The 17848-nt window shown below is 49.9% G+C and overlaps 1 protein-coding gene across 2 annotated transcripts in view; it reads left to right on the forward strand.

Moving 5' to 3' along the window:
• Nucleotides 1-17848, forward strand: part of CRHR2 (corticotropin releasing hormone receptor 2) — a 108819-nt gene that overhangs the window by 69428 nt on the left and 21543 nt on the right. For both annotated transcript variants that reach the window (XM_077303638.1, XM_077303639.1), the window contains 4 exons: nucleotides 8667-8784; nucleotides 14966-15119; nucleotides 15759-15819; nucleotides 16752-16824. In XM_077303638.1, the coding sequence (XP_077159753.1) occupies nucleotides 8667-8784; nucleotides 14966-15119; nucleotides 15759-15819; nucleotides 16752-16824 (406 nt within the window). The remainder of the gene's footprint in view (nucleotides 1-8666; nucleotides 8785-14965; nucleotides 15120-15758; nucleotides 15820-16751; nucleotides 16825-17848) is intronic.

A 17848-nucleotide genomic window follows, 5' to 3' on the forward strand; every position in this document is an offset into this window, starting at 1 on the left:
ACAGGTTTGCTGAGGACTCAACCACCCCCCATCCCCCAAGAAAAACCAATTAAATTGTTAAAAGGAATGCAAGAAATTGTTAACCCTCTCCAGTGTTCAACATCATATTGTGGAAACCTTGCAATGGGACCGTGCTACTTTAAACTGTCTCATTGTCCATGCTCAGACAATAGGGGGTTTAATGGTGTTTTTTGCACTTGCTATAAGAAAATTTGTAAGCACCAAAAATACTGTAAGAGCATTCCTGCTGGGTCGGACCTATGGGCTTTTCCACACTCTCATTTCCCTCGCTTCTAAGTTCCTGTTTCTTTAGGGGGGATGATCTGTTCCTTGTTTGTTTTGCCCCCTCTAGTGGTCGATTCAATATTACAACAGTTTATGTCTGGCATGAAAACCTGCATTCTAAGTCTGCAGGGAGATATGCAGGACGTGAATCGGTGGAAGATCAAAGTGAGCTGTAGAGGGAGTGAAACACTTGTAAAATGGAGGAAAAACACATGAAGATACAGGCCCATAGGAGAGGCAGAGAAGACAACGCCTGCCTGTATTTTTGCTCCCAATGGCATTGCCCTGATATCCCCCTCCTGAGAAAGCTAGGTATTTTACTTTATTTCATGTACTTAATGACTTCATTTATTTCCCCGATATACATCCCACAGTTACAGCAAAAGACATGAGGCACACGCTTGCATACAGGACATGTAATGGATGCAACCACATGGCAAAGGTTCCGTGTTTCCCTGTTCTTACAATCATGAATTCTGGGGCATTCATGCTGGCAGTAATGTTTTCTCCTCTGTCAGCGGGCATGTACTCTGCCCTTTTCTCCTGCATACACCACAGGGTTCTTAGGAAAGTGGGAATTGCTATTGTACTATAGCGCTATAACGTTAAAATAATCTGTTGCTACCGTCACCTAGAGAAGGAGCTGCAAATAGGGGCAGGATCCAACCAGTGGAAATGTTGATGAATTTTCGGCATTAGCCCATTAACTGTTTTTCTTTCCCGATTGGGCAGGGATCACGTTCAGCCTGGCTGGACACGCCGCTTATAACCGGCTTACACCTTCGCAGCTAATGAAAGAGGGAATATTTCACTGTAATTCTATCTTTTCTTTCCAGAGACAAATGTTCACAAATGCCCGAACAAACAAGGAAGGAGCAATTTTGCTAATTCCGTCTCAACATTACCATTTATCTAGTTTCTAATATAGCAGTGAGTTAGTGGCTTCTCGGCTCGTTTTTGGCTGCAGAAATCCCTCAGCTTGGCTTTTCGACATCTGGAGAAAATGGATACAGATTTCTACCTTGAATTAATGCTCTTAAATTAATACTCCTGGCCCTTTCCTTAGCAATGCGGTGCGGAGCCAACTGTGCTCTCCAGGGAGCCTCCTTAGAAGCCAGAAAGTGAGTTTGTTTTGAGTTGCCACAGTGGCATTAACATGGGCAGAAGTAGGTGGGCAGAAAGGAGCCCTGCCAGGATAAAGAAGATTGCGGGAGGATTTTGAGACAGGCTTAAAAAAAGATAAACATAATCCAAACAACATGAGACCTGCAGAGCCTCAGGCTGGGTTGATTTTGGTGGGGTTAGGAGGAATTATCCTCAATCCAGTGATCCAGGAGGGAAAAATACAGAATATTATTTATTTATTATATATATATAATATACATATAATCTGGGCATGGAACTCAGGTCACTGTGGGTGGGCAGGTAGTGGTAAATTTCCTGCATTCTGAAGGGGGTTGGACTAGATCAGGGGTAGTTCATGGACTACAATTCCCATGAGCCCCTGCCAGCATTTTGCGACATTCTCCTCTGCTCCATTTTATCCTCACAACAACCCTGCGATTAGGCTGAGCGAGTGTGACTGGCCCAGAGTTACACACTGAACTTCCATGGGTGGGGATTTGAACCGGGGCCTCCCAGATACTACTCTGACATGGGTGGAGATGGAACAAGGGGGTTCCCAGGAATGTCCATTTTAAACCAAGAAGTTGCTAGTCCTTAGGACTGTGAATGTGCGCTGGGGAGCATGTAAGCAGCACCAAGCAGACCTGAGTGAGATTTCCATTTCAAACATCCCCTCCTCCCCCCCCCCACAGCTTCCCCAAAAGAAAGGGCAGATTAATCCTCTTCATCTTTTCCCCAGCTCCTGCCAAACTGGTCCCTTTGTCAGGCAATCTGGGGTGAAGGCTAATGAGGAAAGAAACCCAGCTGCTTCACCAACTGTTGATGAAGTGCACAAGGAAATGATAAAGTGGCACACGGAAAACCCGCCATAGGGCGGGAGCAAAGGGAGAGAGAGCACCTCTGCGAAGGAGCCGGGAGAATCATAGAATCACAGAATCATAGAGTTGGAAGGGGCCATAGAGGCCATCTAGTCCAACCCCCTGCTCAACGCAGGATCAGCCCTAAGCATCCTAAAGCATCCAAGAAAAGTGTGCATCCAACCTTTGCTTGAAGACTGCCAGTGAGGGGGAGCTCACCACCTCCTTAGGCAGCCTATTCCACTGCTGAACTACTCTGACTGTGAATTTTTTCCCTGATATCTAGCCTATATCGTTGTACTTGAAGTTTAAACCCATTACTGCGTGTCCTCTCCTCTGCAGCCAGCAGAAACAGCATCCTGCCCTCCTCCAAAGCCGTCTTGTAAAGCTCAGACTCCCCCCACCCACCATTACACCACACGGTCAATGCAGAATGCAGTGCACTGGAGGGGTGGGCGGCCGGTCCAGTTCAATTTAGCAGCCTTTGCTCCTGCCAAGTTTGGGGGGGAAGCAAAAAGTCCATGTCACCAGCAAGCCTCACCCGTATTGCATTCCTCATTTCTCTTTCTCTCTCTTTCATTCCAACGTAGAATTAGCTCCCTGGGGGAGTGAACGAAAAAAATGATGCTTTGTAAAAATCAGCCACCAACTTTGTTTGCAGTTTCGGCACGGAGAGGCCTAGAGCCCGTCGATTGCCCACAGCGGGTGTCGGGGGGGGGGGGGATAGCCAGGCTTGGTGCAGCTTGTTAGTGACTGATGCCAAAGTTTCCCTCTCCCAAGGTGAGCTCAGGAGAGGGTCCCGGAGGGAGGAGATTGGCAAGCCAGCTGGGAAAGGGAACAGACAAAACTGGAAGGGGGAACGTGCAAAAGCCATACGAAAAGGAGGGCTCTTCAGGACAGGCTGGTTTTTGTCCAGGCTTTCATTTATAAATTTGATGGCCTCCCTATCCCAAGTTTAGCTTGTCGGTTTACATCTGGGGGACAATATTTTGTTTATTGCCCATCTGCCCCTCCCCTTAGTCTTAGTTTCACATTTATAAGAGAAGAGTTGTTTTTTTATACCCTGCTTTTCACTACTCGAAGGATCCTCAAAGTGGCTTCCGAACACTTTCCCCTTCCTCTCCCCACAATGGCCATTCTGTGAAGGAGGTGAGGATAAGAGAGCTTTAAGAGAACTGCTCTGCTAGAACAGCCCTAAGAGGACTGTGACTAGCCCAAAGTCACCCAGCTGGCTGCATGTGGAGAAATAGGGACTATGTTTTTAAATGGTGTCTAGAGCAGCCTTTCTCAAGTTTTTTACCATTGAAATATTCACCACAACACACACCCCGTGAGGCTGAGAGAGCTCTGAGAGAGCTGATCTGTGAGAACAGCTCTAACAGGACTGTGACTAGCCCAAGATCACCCTGCTAACTGCATGCAGAGGAATGGGGAATCAAACTCGGCTTACCAGATTACAGGCCACCACTCTTAACCACTGCACCAAGCTGGCTCAGTGAAACCATTAGTTAATCCCCCCCCCCCTTGCTTCCACGCATGACCCAATGGCAAACTGAGGCTCCACAAGCCTGCCATTTTATTTTATTATTTTTGTCTCATTTGTTTGAGCCCTGAGAATCTGGGAGGCAAAGATGAGGGAAGAGTCCTGCCAAATTCTTAATGGACGATTCCCCCCCCCCCCAAAAAAAAACAGCTGCCTTAATAGAGCATCCTTATCAATGAAAGACAACATGGAATTAGAAGGAATTAGCAGCCAGGCCTCTGAGCACCTTCAAAAAGGTCACTGTTTGCAACTCTTTCCGATATTCCAATAAGCGCACAGTGGCGCTCGCCTGGTATTATAATTGCTAATTTTAATTATTTGTGCTACAGCCAGAACAGGCTCAGCTTAGGAGGAAAAGGGCTGCTTCTTCCCTCAAGGAGCAGAGCTCCCTGCTTTGCACTTGGCCGGACGTAGCATCGGGCACGATTCAGACTTTTGCCCTTTTCCACTGATTGGCATGCATGAGAGATTTCGTCGCATGCCTTTTCCTTCCCGTTAAATCCAGGTGGGTCGCCGTGTCGGTCTGAAGCAGCAGAACAAAGTTGGAATCCAGGGACACCTTGAAGGCCAACAAAGCTTTGATCAAGGGATGAGCTTTTGTGTGCATGCCCACTTCCTCAGATGCAGTCCATTGGGAATCAACAGTCCATAGATATAGGTAGAAGGTGAGCAGTAAATCAGCATGCAGGGCAATGAAGATGTTCGAAGAAGGAGAGGCTGCCGTAAAGATGCCTCCATCCTTGAGAGGATATGGATCGGGCATCACGGCAGGGCCTCTGTTAAATACTCTCCGCATTCCACAATTGAGGATACATCTGCCCGTCAATCTCCAGTTTTGACATATTTATTTCCTTTACCAGGTTTCGCTGCAGAATTAAACCCAAACTAACGGGAGCCTTATAAACAAAGCCTGATATTCATGTTTACTGTTTACCTTCTGCCTATATGGTTGGACCGTCAGTTCCCATTTCATTGTATCTAAAGAAAGATGATACCTTAAATAAAAGTTTGCGGGTCTTAAAGGTGCCACTGGAATCAAACTTCCTTCCTTCCAATTGAAGTCAGTGATACAAGGAAATGCTTCACTTGGGCTGGGCCATGCTCACTGGTTTGTTTTTTTTAATGCAAAAGAAGTCCTAAAAGGTACAGAAAACGTGCCACAAAGGAGGCTGCCTCTGCCTCTCTGAGTGAGTCCCTGACCTGGTTTCCCTGCTGGATCAGACCATCTAGCCTAGTATCGTGTCTCACACAGTGGCCAGCCATTTGCTCTGGAAGGCATGGCATAGAGGCCGAGGCCTTCCCCTGATAAGAGCATCAGATGAGCCCTACTGGAACGGACCAGGGATCCATCCAGTCCAGCATCCTGCCTCACACAGTGACCAACCAGTTTATCTGGAGGGCCAACAACAGGACAGAGAGGTCGAGGCCTTCTCCAGATAAGAACTTAAGTGCCCCGCTGTAAATTTTGAAAGAGAAAACAGACTCCTGGCGCACTGTACATCTTCTCTAGTCCCGATCCCGCTGCATGGCTGTCTATCACCCCATCCTTCAGCCTGCGTGTTAATACATCTTCCCCTTTCCTGTTCCCTTTCACTTGGCTTTGATTTAGCACCAGAACATGTAATTATTTTCCTGCCAAAGGCCACGCGCGAGACAGGTTCACCTTTGCTGTGTCTTTCGTTGTTAATGCTGTTCTGAGTTTATGAAAAAAGAAAGGGGGAATCACACAAGGCCCACCTCTGGTCCTGGAGGCAAATTTTGCAAACCACCATTAAGACGGAGACTCTGTAATGGCCTCCCGGGTGACATCATGCATGCATTCCAAAATAGCGTTTGACAGCTGAGTTTCAGAATGCAGTTTTTGCATGCTGGATGGTTGTGGCAGTCTCCCCAAATCAGTCTGCGGATTTGGAAGCCCGGGAGGAAGCGGGATGTTAATTCCGGAGGAGGAGAGACGTAATTCTCCTCCGGCAGACCTTTTAAGCCTCCCTAAATCTTCCAGGTGCAACATAGACTCCAGTAACAGGGCAGGCGGGTGACGGAGAAGCGAACAAGCTCCATTTCCCCCTGATGAAAGCACTCCAAACAGACTCCTTTATCTGAGTCTTCTTGTCAGCTGTTCCTGATGGACGAGGCAGAGACCCCTCTTCCCTTTGAATCTTCTGGGGCTTTCGCTCCAGAAGCCGATGCAGAAGTCGGCTGTGGGAATTCACGAGGTCTGTGTTGCTGCTACGTCCTGGAGGCACGATGGACCGAATCTAAGCAGGCCTCACTTCCATGTAAACACACAAAGGATAGGATCCTCCTAATGTGCTTTATTTAGTTGAGCGGCTGAGATCTGAACCAGCCCGTTTCCTTCAGTGTCCTGGACTCCGCTTAACCCCCAATGGATTGCAGGGTCAGGATTTGATTACAAGGCTTCAGCATCACGTAGAACAGGGGTAGTCAACCTGTGGTCCTCCAGATGTCCGTGGACTACAATTCCCATGAGCCCCTGCCAGCTGGCAGGGGCTCATGGGAATTGTAGTCCACGGACATCTGGAGGACCACAGGTTGACTACCCCCCTGACGTAGAACAGCCGTATTTCCTTATCTTGCCCTCTGTTCTCCAGCGAAGGCAGGAAGTCAGAGGGCGAGATAAGGAAATACCAATCTTTTTTCGTTGTTCTTTCTTTGTATAACCAAGTGTGATGCTGGGACAATTGCTACAAAATGTGGAAGGTCAACAAAAAAAGAAGAGCTGGGGAGGGTTGACAATCGCCTTCCTTCCTTCCTTCCCTCTCCCCACAACAGGTACTCTGTGGGGTAGGTGGGGCTGAGAGAGCTCTGAGAGAGCTGGGACTGGCCCAAGGTCACCTGGCTGGCTGCGTGCAAAGGAGGAGTGGGTAATCGCATCCAGTTCTCCAAAATAGAGGCCACCGCTCTTAACCACTACCCCATGTTGGCTCTCACAAGGCTGAGAGAGCTCTGAGAGAACTGTAACTGGTCCAAGGTAACCCGGCTGGGTGCATGTGGAGAAGGAGTGGGGAATCAAACTCGGTTCTCCAGATTAGAAGCCATCTGTCTTAACTACTGTGCCGAACTGGGCACTCCAAAGGAACTTTATTGTCTCTTTGTTCATTAATGCATTCATCCCATGTACTGGTATCTCATGTTACAGCCCCAAGATTGCCTTTCAAAGCAGTGAAAATCCATCGCAGTTTTTAATTAAAGTTGGTCACTGAAATGTGCAGTTCATGGGGGGGGGGGCTTGTTTTTGTTTTAATGCAATAAAAAAAAAATCTTTACGAAACAACACAGCACCTCTTGGCACCTTATGAGACCCAGAGAACCAGAGAGTGTAAAAATGATGGAGGGGGAGATGTTAATTCTCTGTCCTCACTCCCATTTTCTATCTGCTTTCGGCTTCAGTAGCTGGGTCCTAGGATGTCCTGGCCTGGTTATAAGAAGATGAAGAAGAGTTGGTCTTTATACCCCGCTTTTCGCTGCCCAAAGGAGTCTCAAAGCGGCTTACGGCGGCCTTCCCTTCTTCTCCCCACAACAGGCACCCTGTGAGGTAGTTGAGGCTGAGAGAAACTGCTCTGTGAGAAAGGCACTATCAGGGCTATGAGTAGCCCAGCTGGCTGCACATGGCAGAGAAGTGGGGAATCAACCCCCGCTCGCCAGGTTAGAAGCCGCTGCTCCTAACTACAACACCAAGCTGGCTCCCTCTTGGAAGGGTGACCTCCAGCCTTCCACCAGGAGACTGGCAATCCCTCCCATCACAAATGGAAAGGGGCCAGTGCTGATGACCTTCCCTGGAAGATTCCCTGATAAGTCCTAGTGGCCATTCTGCCTATAGATTGATACATAAGAACAGAAGCCATGTTGGGTCAGGCAATGTCCTATCCAGTCCAACACTCTGTGTCACACAGTGACCACAACCCAGGGGCCATTAAAAAGTCCACCACCAAGAGCCAAAGCTCCAGCAGCCCTCCCACTGGTCCCCCCCAAGACAGAGTATTCCTGCTCCAGGCAGAGATTTCCACCTAAACATTGTGGCTAAGAGCCACACTCTATAAACCTGGTCCCTTCTCACCCACCCCTTAGCCAATCTACCTTCAACAGCCCACCCCACCCCCCTCTTCAATTTCCCCTCCTTTTAAAGATTTCTTCTTCCAACCTCCTTCTAGATTTCTAGAAAGATCTGTCCTTGTTTGTCCTTGGTCCCAGTCTCTGGATTTAAGTATCCCCAGATTTGGCGATGTTGAGCATTGGACGTATTGCTGTGTGGTTGGCAAACAAACTCCCTTCGCCTCTTCCGTACGGAGCCTATTTTGAAAATAGTCTTTGCAGCATGCGGTGAATGCCTTTATTTGTTTGTTTGTTTATTGTTTTTATATCCCACCCTCCCCGAAGGCTCAGGGCGGTTGACATAAAACAAGAAAATGATACAGGTAACCTCATTTATAGAACAACAAGGTGAATAACAACAATCACACATCAACATAATGACAAGCAACAAATCCACGGGAAACGTCTTTCATTCAAGGCACTGAATGGAGGGTTTATTACAGGGGTAGTCAAACTGAGGCCCTCCAGATGTCCATGGACTACAATTCCCATGAGCCCCTGCCAGCTGGCAGGGGCTCATGGGAATTGTAGTCCATGGACATCTGGAGGGCCGCAGTTTGACTACCCCTGGTTTATTACATCGTTCTCAAAGAGCTCATGGGAATTGTAGTCCATGGACATCTGGAGGGCCGCAGTTTGACTACCCCTGGTTTATTACATCGTCCTCCCGACTTGAGGCAACATGGAAGTACGGGAGCATTAAGGGAACGGTCCTGATCCTTCCCCTTGTCTTGCCTCCCTAGGAGCATCCGATGCCTTCGGAATATCATCCACTGGAACCTGATTACGACCTTCATCCTGCGAAACATGATGTGGTTCGTGCTCCAGCTGATTAACCACAACATCCACGAAAGCAATGAGGTACTCATTCCGTCGATCCCCTAAAAAGAAACGCACCCATTTACTTCTGAATCCGTTTTACGCTTGTAGCGCAGGGCTCTGCAGTCTCCCGTAAGGGGGATAAGGATTCATGCCCAGCCTGGGAGAGGCAATCAATACCGGTTGGGTTGTTTTGGACTTCCTAGCGAAAAGGACACCTTCTCCTCTTGCAGATTCTCCCAGGGCTGGTTTATGCGGCTCCTGCTCCTGTTTATTCCGCCATAAATCTCCCAAAGTCCGCAGGGCTTCTACACTCGCTGGATTCGGCGTTCTGCCCTCAGCCATCCTGTGTGGTAGTTGAGGATTTCGCATCAGGAGAGAGGTGTAGGGACAGCGTTGCTGAATTTTGACCACATGTCCTGTTATGCTGTAGCTTTTATGCTGAGTTGAGGAATTCGATAAGATACCATTTTCAGGGGTTACCCAGGCAGGGATGCCAACCTCCAGGTGGGGCCTGGGGATCCCCTGGAATTGCAGCTCATCTCCAGTCAACAGAGATCAGTTCCCCTAGAGAAAATGCATGCTTTTTTGGGGGGAGGGGGAGTGGACTCCATAAACCTAGACTCCACTGAGGTCATTGTCTTCCCCGAGCTCCATCCCAAAATCTCCAGGAGTTTCCCAACCTGGATCTGTCAACCCTTACCCCCCCCCCTGATCCCCTGCTGGTGCCTGGGTGGGGAGACCGTGTGGGTGGCAGGTTTCATAGCTTTTATCTGTCTGGAATCCTTACAGTCCCCATCAAATCGCTCATTGTTTCCTAGCCGCTAGAAGGTTCTGTTGATTGGCTGTGAATGATCACACAGGGGCTGTGGTGGATGTGGGAAAGTCCTCTGCCTGAGACCCGGGAGAGCTGCTGCAGCCAGAGTAGGCAATCCAGGACCCATTCTGTACCCAAGGGTTAATGTACCTTCAATGCACCTTAGAAGTACTTTTTCCTGTTCTGCACAGGAAACTCCAGCTGCCAAAGCACATTGAAAGCGCGTTATCTTCCACGTGCAGAATTAGCCCTGGAGAGCCAGATGCGGTGTAAGGCAAGAGCCACGGACAATCTGGGTGGCCAACAGTGACCTTAATGCACCAACGGCCTCAGCCTCTCTGCCCTGTTGTTGGACTTCCAGAGGAGCTGGCTGGCCCCTGGGTGAGACGGGATGCTGGACTGGAGGGACCCTCCCTGGCCTGACCCAGCAGGGCTCTTCTGAGGGTCTTCTCAGGGGAAGGCCTCGGCCTCTCTGCCCTGTGGCTGGCCCTGCAGAGGAACTGGCTGGCCCCTGGGTGAGATGGGAGGCTGGACTAGAGGGACCCTCCCTGGCCTGACCCAGCAGGGCTCTTCTGAGGCTCTTCTCAGGGGAAGGCCTCGGCCTCTCTACCCTGTGGCTGGCCCTGCAGAGGAACTGGCTGGCCCCTGGGTGAGATGGGAGGCTGGACTGGAGGGACCCTCCCTGGCCTGACCCAGCAGGGCTCTTCTGAGGGTCTTCTCAGGGGAAGGCCTTGGCCTCCCTGCCCTGTGGCTGGCCCTGCAGAGGAACTGGCTGGCCCCTGGGGGAGACGGGATGCTGGACTGGAGGGACCCTCCCTGGCCTGACCCAGCAGGGCTCTCCGGAGGGTCTTCTCAGGGGAAGCCCTTGGCCTCTCTGCCCTGTGGCTGGCCCTGCAGAGGAACTGGCTGGCCCCTGGGTGAGACGGGAGGCTGGACTGGAGGGACCCTCCCTGGCCTGACCCAGCAGGGCTCTTCTGAGGGTCTTCTCAGGGGAAGGCCTCGGCCTCTCTGCCCTGTGGCTGGCCCTGCAGAGGAACTGGCTGGCCCCTGGGAGAGACGGGAGGCTGGACTGGAGGGACCCTCCCTGGCCTGACCCAGCAGGGCTCTTCTGAGGGTCTTCTCAGGGGAAGGCCTTGGCCTCCCTGCCCTGTGGCTGGCCCTGCAGAGGAACTGGCTGGCCCCTGGGTGAGACGGGAGGCTGGACTGGAGGGACCCTCCCTGGCCTGACCCAGCAGGGCTCTTCTGAGGGTCTTCTCAGGGGAAGGCCTCGGCCTCCCTGCCCTGTGGCTGGCCCTGCAGAGGAACTGGCTGGCCCCTGGGAGAGACGGGAGGCTGGACTGGAGGGACCCTCCCTGGCCTGACCCAGCAGGGCTCTCCGGAGGGTCTTCTCAGGGGAAGCCCTTGGCCTCTCTGCCCTGTGGCTGGCCCTGCAGAGGGACTGGCTGGCCCCTGGGTGAGACGGGAGGCTGGACTGGAGGGACCCTCCCTGGCCTGACCCAGCAGGGCTCTCCGGAGGGTCTTCTCAGGGGAAGGCCTCGGCCTCTCTGCCCTGTGGCTGGCCCTGCAGAGGAACTGGCTGGCCCCTGGGTGAAACGGGAGGCTGGACTGGAGGGACCCTCCCTGGCCTGACCCAGCAGGGCTCTTCTGAGGGTCTTCTCAGGGGAAGGCCTCGGCCTCTCTGCCCTGTGGCTGGCCCTGCAGAGGAACTGGCTGGCCCCTGGGTGAGACGGGAGGCTGGACTGGAGGGACCCTCCCTGGCCTGACCCAGCAGGGCTCTTCTGAGGGTCTTCTCAGGGGAAGGCCTCGGCCTCTCTGCCCTGTGGCTGGCCCTGCAGAGGAACTGGCTGGCCCCTGGGTGAGACGGGAGGCTGGACTGGAGGGACCCTCCCTGGCCTGACCCAGCAGGGCTCTTCTGAGGGTCTTCTCAGGGGAAGGCCTCGGCCTCTCTGCCCTGTGGCTGGCCCTGCAGAGGAACTGGCTGGCCCCTGGGGGAGACGGGATGCTGGACTGGAGGGACCCTCCCTGGCCTGACCCAGCAGGGCTCTTCTGATATTCTTATGAGCATACCTCTTTTCTCGACTTGGTTACCTTTGGAGTGTTATTCCTTTGAGATTCTGTTGTCCCCCTTATTTACATTCCGATTCCATAGCAGGCAGAGTCATGTGTTATCTTCTGTCTTCCTTCAGACCTCTCTGGGAAAACCTGCCACTCCTCTTCCCCCAAGGACGACCTGCCGTTTCATTTCCCCCTGACTCCTCCTTTCCCTCCCTTCCCTCTCTTCTTCCCCATCATTTCACGTGCACTATCAAAGGCATGGCCAACCCCTGGTATATTTCTATCTAGCCAGCCGTGCATCCGAGGCGCCGTTTTGCCCAAGGCGCTTCATGGCCCCTCTCTCCACCTGCCTTTCTGGCTCACGCCAGCCTTTACTGTAATTTACGGTGCCGGTCCTCTTTCAAGTCTAGATGGCATCACGAGAAGAAGAAGAAGAAAAACTTCAAAGCATTAATCTTCCCCCCCCTTTTGGGGGAAACAGATTCCGTCCCTATAAATAATTTCTGCCTCTTGGACATAGGCCTGTCCTATATAATAGGATTCTGCTAGACTGAATTATGTCCCCTGCATGTCAAAGCCTCAGAAATATGTTTCTTTCACCTCCCTCTGCCTGATCTCATCTCTCGTTTGCTTTCTCATCAGAGGAATGGTACAGAAGACTCTCTGGTCCATATTCCTCTCTCTGTCTCTGTCTCTGTCTCTGTCTCTGTCTCTCTGTCCCTCTCTCTCTCTCTCTCTCTCTTCTCCTCTCTCTTTCACAGAGAGAGAGATGGATTCACACAAGCTCTGTTAAAAATATAAAAGATGACTTATGGTGATGACTTATGACCTTGGGAGACCCAGGTTTGATTCCCCCATTTACAGTTGCTGGCTTCAGGTTGGGATTTGGAGGGGATCTGGAGGAGGGCAGAATTTGGGGAGGGGGGAGACTGAATACCATAAAGGCTACCTTCGAAAGCTGTCTTTTTCTCCAGGGTAGTTACTCCGGGAGAATGCCAGCCACCCCTTGGAGGTTGGGAGCCCAACCCCTGTATCTGTCCTGAAAAATTGCTGGGTGACCTCACGTCTGTCACAAACTGTGAGCCAAGCCTACCTTACAGGGCTGTTGTTGTGAGAGTGAAAGAAAGGAGAATAATGTTCTAAGATAGTTTGACTCCCAACTGAGGAAACGGGAAGAGACAGATAGCTTGCTGTAGTGATTAAGAGTGGCAGTTTCTAACCTGGAGAGCCGGGTTTGATTCCCTGCTCCTCCACATGCAACCAGCCAGGTGACCTTGGGCTAGTCACAGTCCTGTTGGAGCTATTCTCACAGAGCTGTCAGAGCTCTCCGTGCCTCACCTACCTTATTAGGTGTCTGTTGTGGGGAGAGGCAGGGAAGGCAATTAGAAGCTGCTTGAAGACTCCTTTGGGTAGAAAAAAGCGGGATATAAACACCGACTCTTCTTTTTCTTCCCTTCAGACAGAGAGATGGATGGAGGGGTGCTTTCCCCCCTGATTTTTTATAATTGGCTGTTCTAGGCCTTCCTTAGTTTCTGACAGGAGGGTCGTGTCATCAGCATACTCAAGATTATTTATATTCCTCCTTCCAATCTTAATTCAAGGGTTTGGTTCTTTGGCTTCAATCTCTCTCCTGATGATCTCAGCTTACAAGTTAAACAGGAAGGGGAAAAGAATACAACCTGTTCCAAAAGTTTTAGGGTCAAAAAAGGTGACGGGAAATTATCTTCCTACCTTTTCTGTTTGTGCATCAAAGGCAATAATATCATGCGGGAAAGAATGTAATACTTTGTGCAGTTTTAAAACCTCCTCTCCCCAAACGCTCAGTGGAGCTATTCTTTTCTTTTCTTTTTGGTCCGTGGCTCAGTGGCAGAGCCTCTGCTCAGCATACAGAAGGCCCCAGGTTCAATCCCCAGCATCTCCAGTTAATGAAGACTTCATTCATAAAGTTAAAAACACAGGACAATTAATCAGCCATAGAATTAGCCATGTGAGTTGAGGGGCTGTAGCTCAGTGTAAGAACATCTGCTTAGCATGCAGGAGGTCCCAGGTTCAATCCCCAGCAGCTCCAGTTAAGGAGTTTTGTTCATAAAATTAAAAAACACAGGGCAACGAAAAGCCTAGGTCTCACCTGGAGGTTGGCAACTGACCCACTTCAGCCAGCATCGTCAAACCAAGTAAGGAAAAAGCCCAGCTAATCACAAAACTTCATCTTGGCCCTTAAATAAAGCAGGAACAAGGACTTCATATTTTATCTCTCTTTTTTTTGTGTGAAACTCACCCCTGAGTTGTGCAAATGAGGTCAGGGATCGGATTCTTCTGGGAAATGCAGAGACAAATCTTTTTCGGGTCTGTCTAATCGTTTTAGCTACACGGTTTTTATCACTCTCCCCCCCTCCTCCAGGCAGACGTGATTACGCCTGTTTAAAAATTGGCAGGTCTAATCTCATGCTCCATGAACCGTGGTGATTACCTGCTTGCTAGGGCCAGGGGGATCTCATTAATTCCTCTCTTTTCCTTCTCCTTGGGCTGCTGATTTTTTTGACTTCCTCCTAAAAATTAATTTTACCAACGGGTCAGTTCCAATGTGATTATTATTTTCAAGGCTGTGACCGTGTGCATGACTCAAAAGCATCTGAGGAATATCCTGCAGGGGGCGTTGGAGGAGATACGCATTTAGCATAGTTAGAACAGGGACTTCTTTTGTCATTTTCCCCAATAGGAGACTTCCTGCTGTCTTGAACGCAGTTCCTCCCTGCTTGCCTCCAGACAGACAGAAGGAATGGGGAACAACTGACAAGACTCTCTCTCTCTCCTCTCTGACTCACAAAGTTGTTTCTCTTCTACGTAAAAATAAATTTGAAGCAGCTTGGTGGCGTTACGTTTTTGATTGGGGTCCACCAAGGAAGCAGTCCCAAGCGAAATTCAGGAATTACCGGTCCCTCATCAGGATTTGGAAATTCCCGTGACATTACACACTTTTGAAATATTACAGTATTGTGTTTGTGCTTTTAAAGCATTTGATAAACTTTTCCCGTATTGTGTCAACGCTTACCAAGTTGTGTTGTTACTACGCAGTGGGTTTTCTCCCTTTGTACAACTGTGGGCCCCGGTTTGTATTTTTGGCCCACCTGTAAATCGGCAGTCCTCTGTCTGTTGCCCTGAGGCCCTTAGCGGAAGAGCAGGATTAAAATGCGATGAATAATCTTAATCAATTGTGTGTATCGAGGGAGTTCTTGAAGCCGCCCGTCTTGCCTTGTCCTCCCATTCGATCCGGTCATTTCAAGGGTGTCCGGACCGCAGGGCGTTTCCCCGCCTGTCTGACCTCCCCGTTTCCTTTGGTCTCTCGGCCAGCCCTGGTGTCGCTGCATCACGACCATCTTCAACTACTTCGTGGTGACCAATTTCTTCTGGATGTTCGTGGAAGGCTGCTACCTCCACACGGCCATCGTGATGACGTACTCCACGGACAAGCTCCGGAAATGGGTCTTTCTCTTCATCGGATGGTGTAAGTGTCCCTCGAACGCGATCCGGCGAGGCTCATGTTTTTGTGACGGACAGCGCTTGGAAAATGAGACTCTAGTGCTGCAAGGGCGGCGGCAGCAAGGGAAGGGTTAAATATCCTCCCTGGGCAGACAAGAGCCGGAGCCACAGGCTGCTCTGAGCCCTGCGAATGGCCAGCCGCAGCTAGGGGGCGGGGCAACGGTGTATCTAGGATATGGTGGGCAGGGCTCAGCTAAATGTAAAGCGTCCTGAGCCGTGAGGGAGTGCGGTTTATCAATATAATATAATAAATATAAATAAATAATAAATAATAATAATAAATAAATAATAAATAAATACTTTGTGGGGGCACACTGGGCCCTCTCAACCACTGCAGGCAGTGGGAGTAGATGGAGGATGGGTTAAGATCATGCACCCCGAATGTCGTGGATCCAAGGCTGGGCACTGCTACTACTTGCAGTGGTGCGATGGCCCGACGGCTGCCCAGCATGAACCCCCATAGCCTTCCCACTGGCATGAGGTGCCCCCATGACAGCCACCACTCCCTTCTCCAGCCTTCCCGACGTTGTGAACAAGCTGAAGGACTTGCGGCCCTAGGCAGCTGGCCCCTCAGTCCTGACTGTCCCAATTCTCCCCCATGCAGGTATTCCTTTTCCGATCATTGTCGCCTGGGCCGTCTGCAAGTTCTATTATGAAAATGAACTGTGAGTAAAGCCACTGGATTCCAACCTCTTCTGTGTGATTCCGACTACAAGATTATGCTGGACTAGGTGGGATTTTGGTGGGATCCAGCAGGGCTCATCTTCTGTTCTTCTCAGAGGAAGGCTTTGGCCTACAAGCCCTGTGGCTGGCCCTCCAGAGGAACTGGCTGGCCTCTGTGGACTAGAATGACTCTTCCTGGTCTGACCCAGCAGGGCTCATCTTCTGTTCTTCTCAGAAGAAGGCTTTGGCCTACAAGCCCTGTTGTTGGACCTCCAGAGGAACTGGCTGGCCTCTGTGTGAGACGGGAGGCTGGACTAGATTGACCCTCCCTGGTTTGACCCAGCAGGCCTCTCCTGATGTTTTTATGAAGACCTCCAAGCCTTTGGTGTTGGCCCTGCAGAGGAACTGGTTGGCCACTGGGTGAGGCAGGATGCTGGACTAGATGGACCCTCCCTGGTCTGACCCAGCAGGGCTCATCTTCTGTTCTTCTGAAGCCTTCATGCCCTGCTCCTTGCCCTCCAGAGGAACTGGTTGGCCACTGTGTGTGGCAGGATGCTGGACTAGATGGACCTCTGGTCTGATTCAGCAGGGCTCATATTCTGTTTTTCTCAGAGGAAGGCCCCCCTCCCTCCTTGGGCTTTCAAGACCGTTGTAAATCTTTTTATGGCTCTTTGAAAAACAGTGCCTGAAACGCTAATTAATGATAACAACAATAATAATTCAGCCACTTACCGTTTCCAACTAAAGAAGGCAAGTTTGATGGCAGCGTACCAGGTTCATCCATTTCCTCGTGTAGCCATAATTAAGATGAAAACCCAAACTCCCCATTTAGAAGCTAATTGCGTGCAATTCCTGAAGGTGCAGCTTGGCCCGGTTGTAATTTCCTTGATGTATGGGATTTGAATTAGCTTTATAAATGGCTTTCTATTTACAGTTGCTGGTTTGGAAAGGAACCAGGGAAGTACATAGACTACATCTATCAAGGACCAGTCATTCTTGTTCTACTGGTAAGATTTCTCACCAGCATGATGGACGCTTATGAAGTTCTCCCTCTCTGAATTTCTCCCTAAATGGGGGTGGCAGGGTTTTCTATGCTTTGGGGCCCCAAATGAGCTTCTTTTCCTTCCATTTTTGATTTCTAGATTTTGTTACCATCCTCTCCTTAAAGATTGCTAACCTAGATCCATGTGAACAGATAAACTGCTAAGCTTTAACACACGCACCAGCTGTTAGTACCACTACACTGGATTTAGTCAAGGCCTGCTCTGTCGTGGATCACTAATTCTGCATCTCTTATTGTTTAGTTGTTCATTGGCAGCTTGAATCTTACTGGTAAAAGGTAAATGGTCAAGATTTGGAGAAACCAGGACAAAATCTATAGCACTGGCTACCTCACCTGTCTCTCAAGTAGAATCTCTGTTATTGGACATTTCTGCATTCTTATTTTCTTGCTTGTAAGTTCCTGTTTCTTTGGGATGGGGGGGAGGGGCTGTTCCACATGTATTTTGCTCACTCTAGTGGTCAATTCGATATTTCACTGGAATGTATTTCCCTGCAGATTTAAACTTCAGGTTTTTATGCTAGACATAAACCGGGATAATATCTAATAGACCACTAAAGGGAGGACAATGTAGAACAGAAAACCTCCCCCACCCCCCCACCCCTGGAAGAAAAACAGGAACTTACAAGGGAGGGAAATGAGAATGTAGAATAGTCTGCTGTCTAGATCTTTGCAACCATTAAAATTATCATTACAGATATACAAAGTGCATTAAGAATTCCTCCACCTTTTTAATCGTATTATCTTGTGAGCTTCTGTTAATGATTACATTTCCCACTCACATCCCTCAAAATTGGAATATTTTATGTATCACCTGTACCAATTATGTGTGAATAGTTTAAATGATAGAGCAACAAGAATGAAGAAGTTCAGTCATGTGAAGGCTGTGAGGAGGGGAGTACTAGAGTTTTAATCAATGGCTGTGTCTGAGCATTGACAGATTGCAGGAGAGGGAAAGATCCAGACAGGGG

The sequence above is a fragment of the Paroedura picta genome, chromosome 11 (genome assembly GCF_049243985.1).
Source record: "Paroedura picta isolate Pp20150507F chromosome 11, Ppicta_v3.0, whole genome shotgun sequence".
In the NCBI taxonomy this organism is placed as follows: domain Eukaryota; kingdom Metazoa; phylum Chordata; class Lepidosauria; order Squamata; family Gekkonidae; genus Paroedura; species Paroedura picta.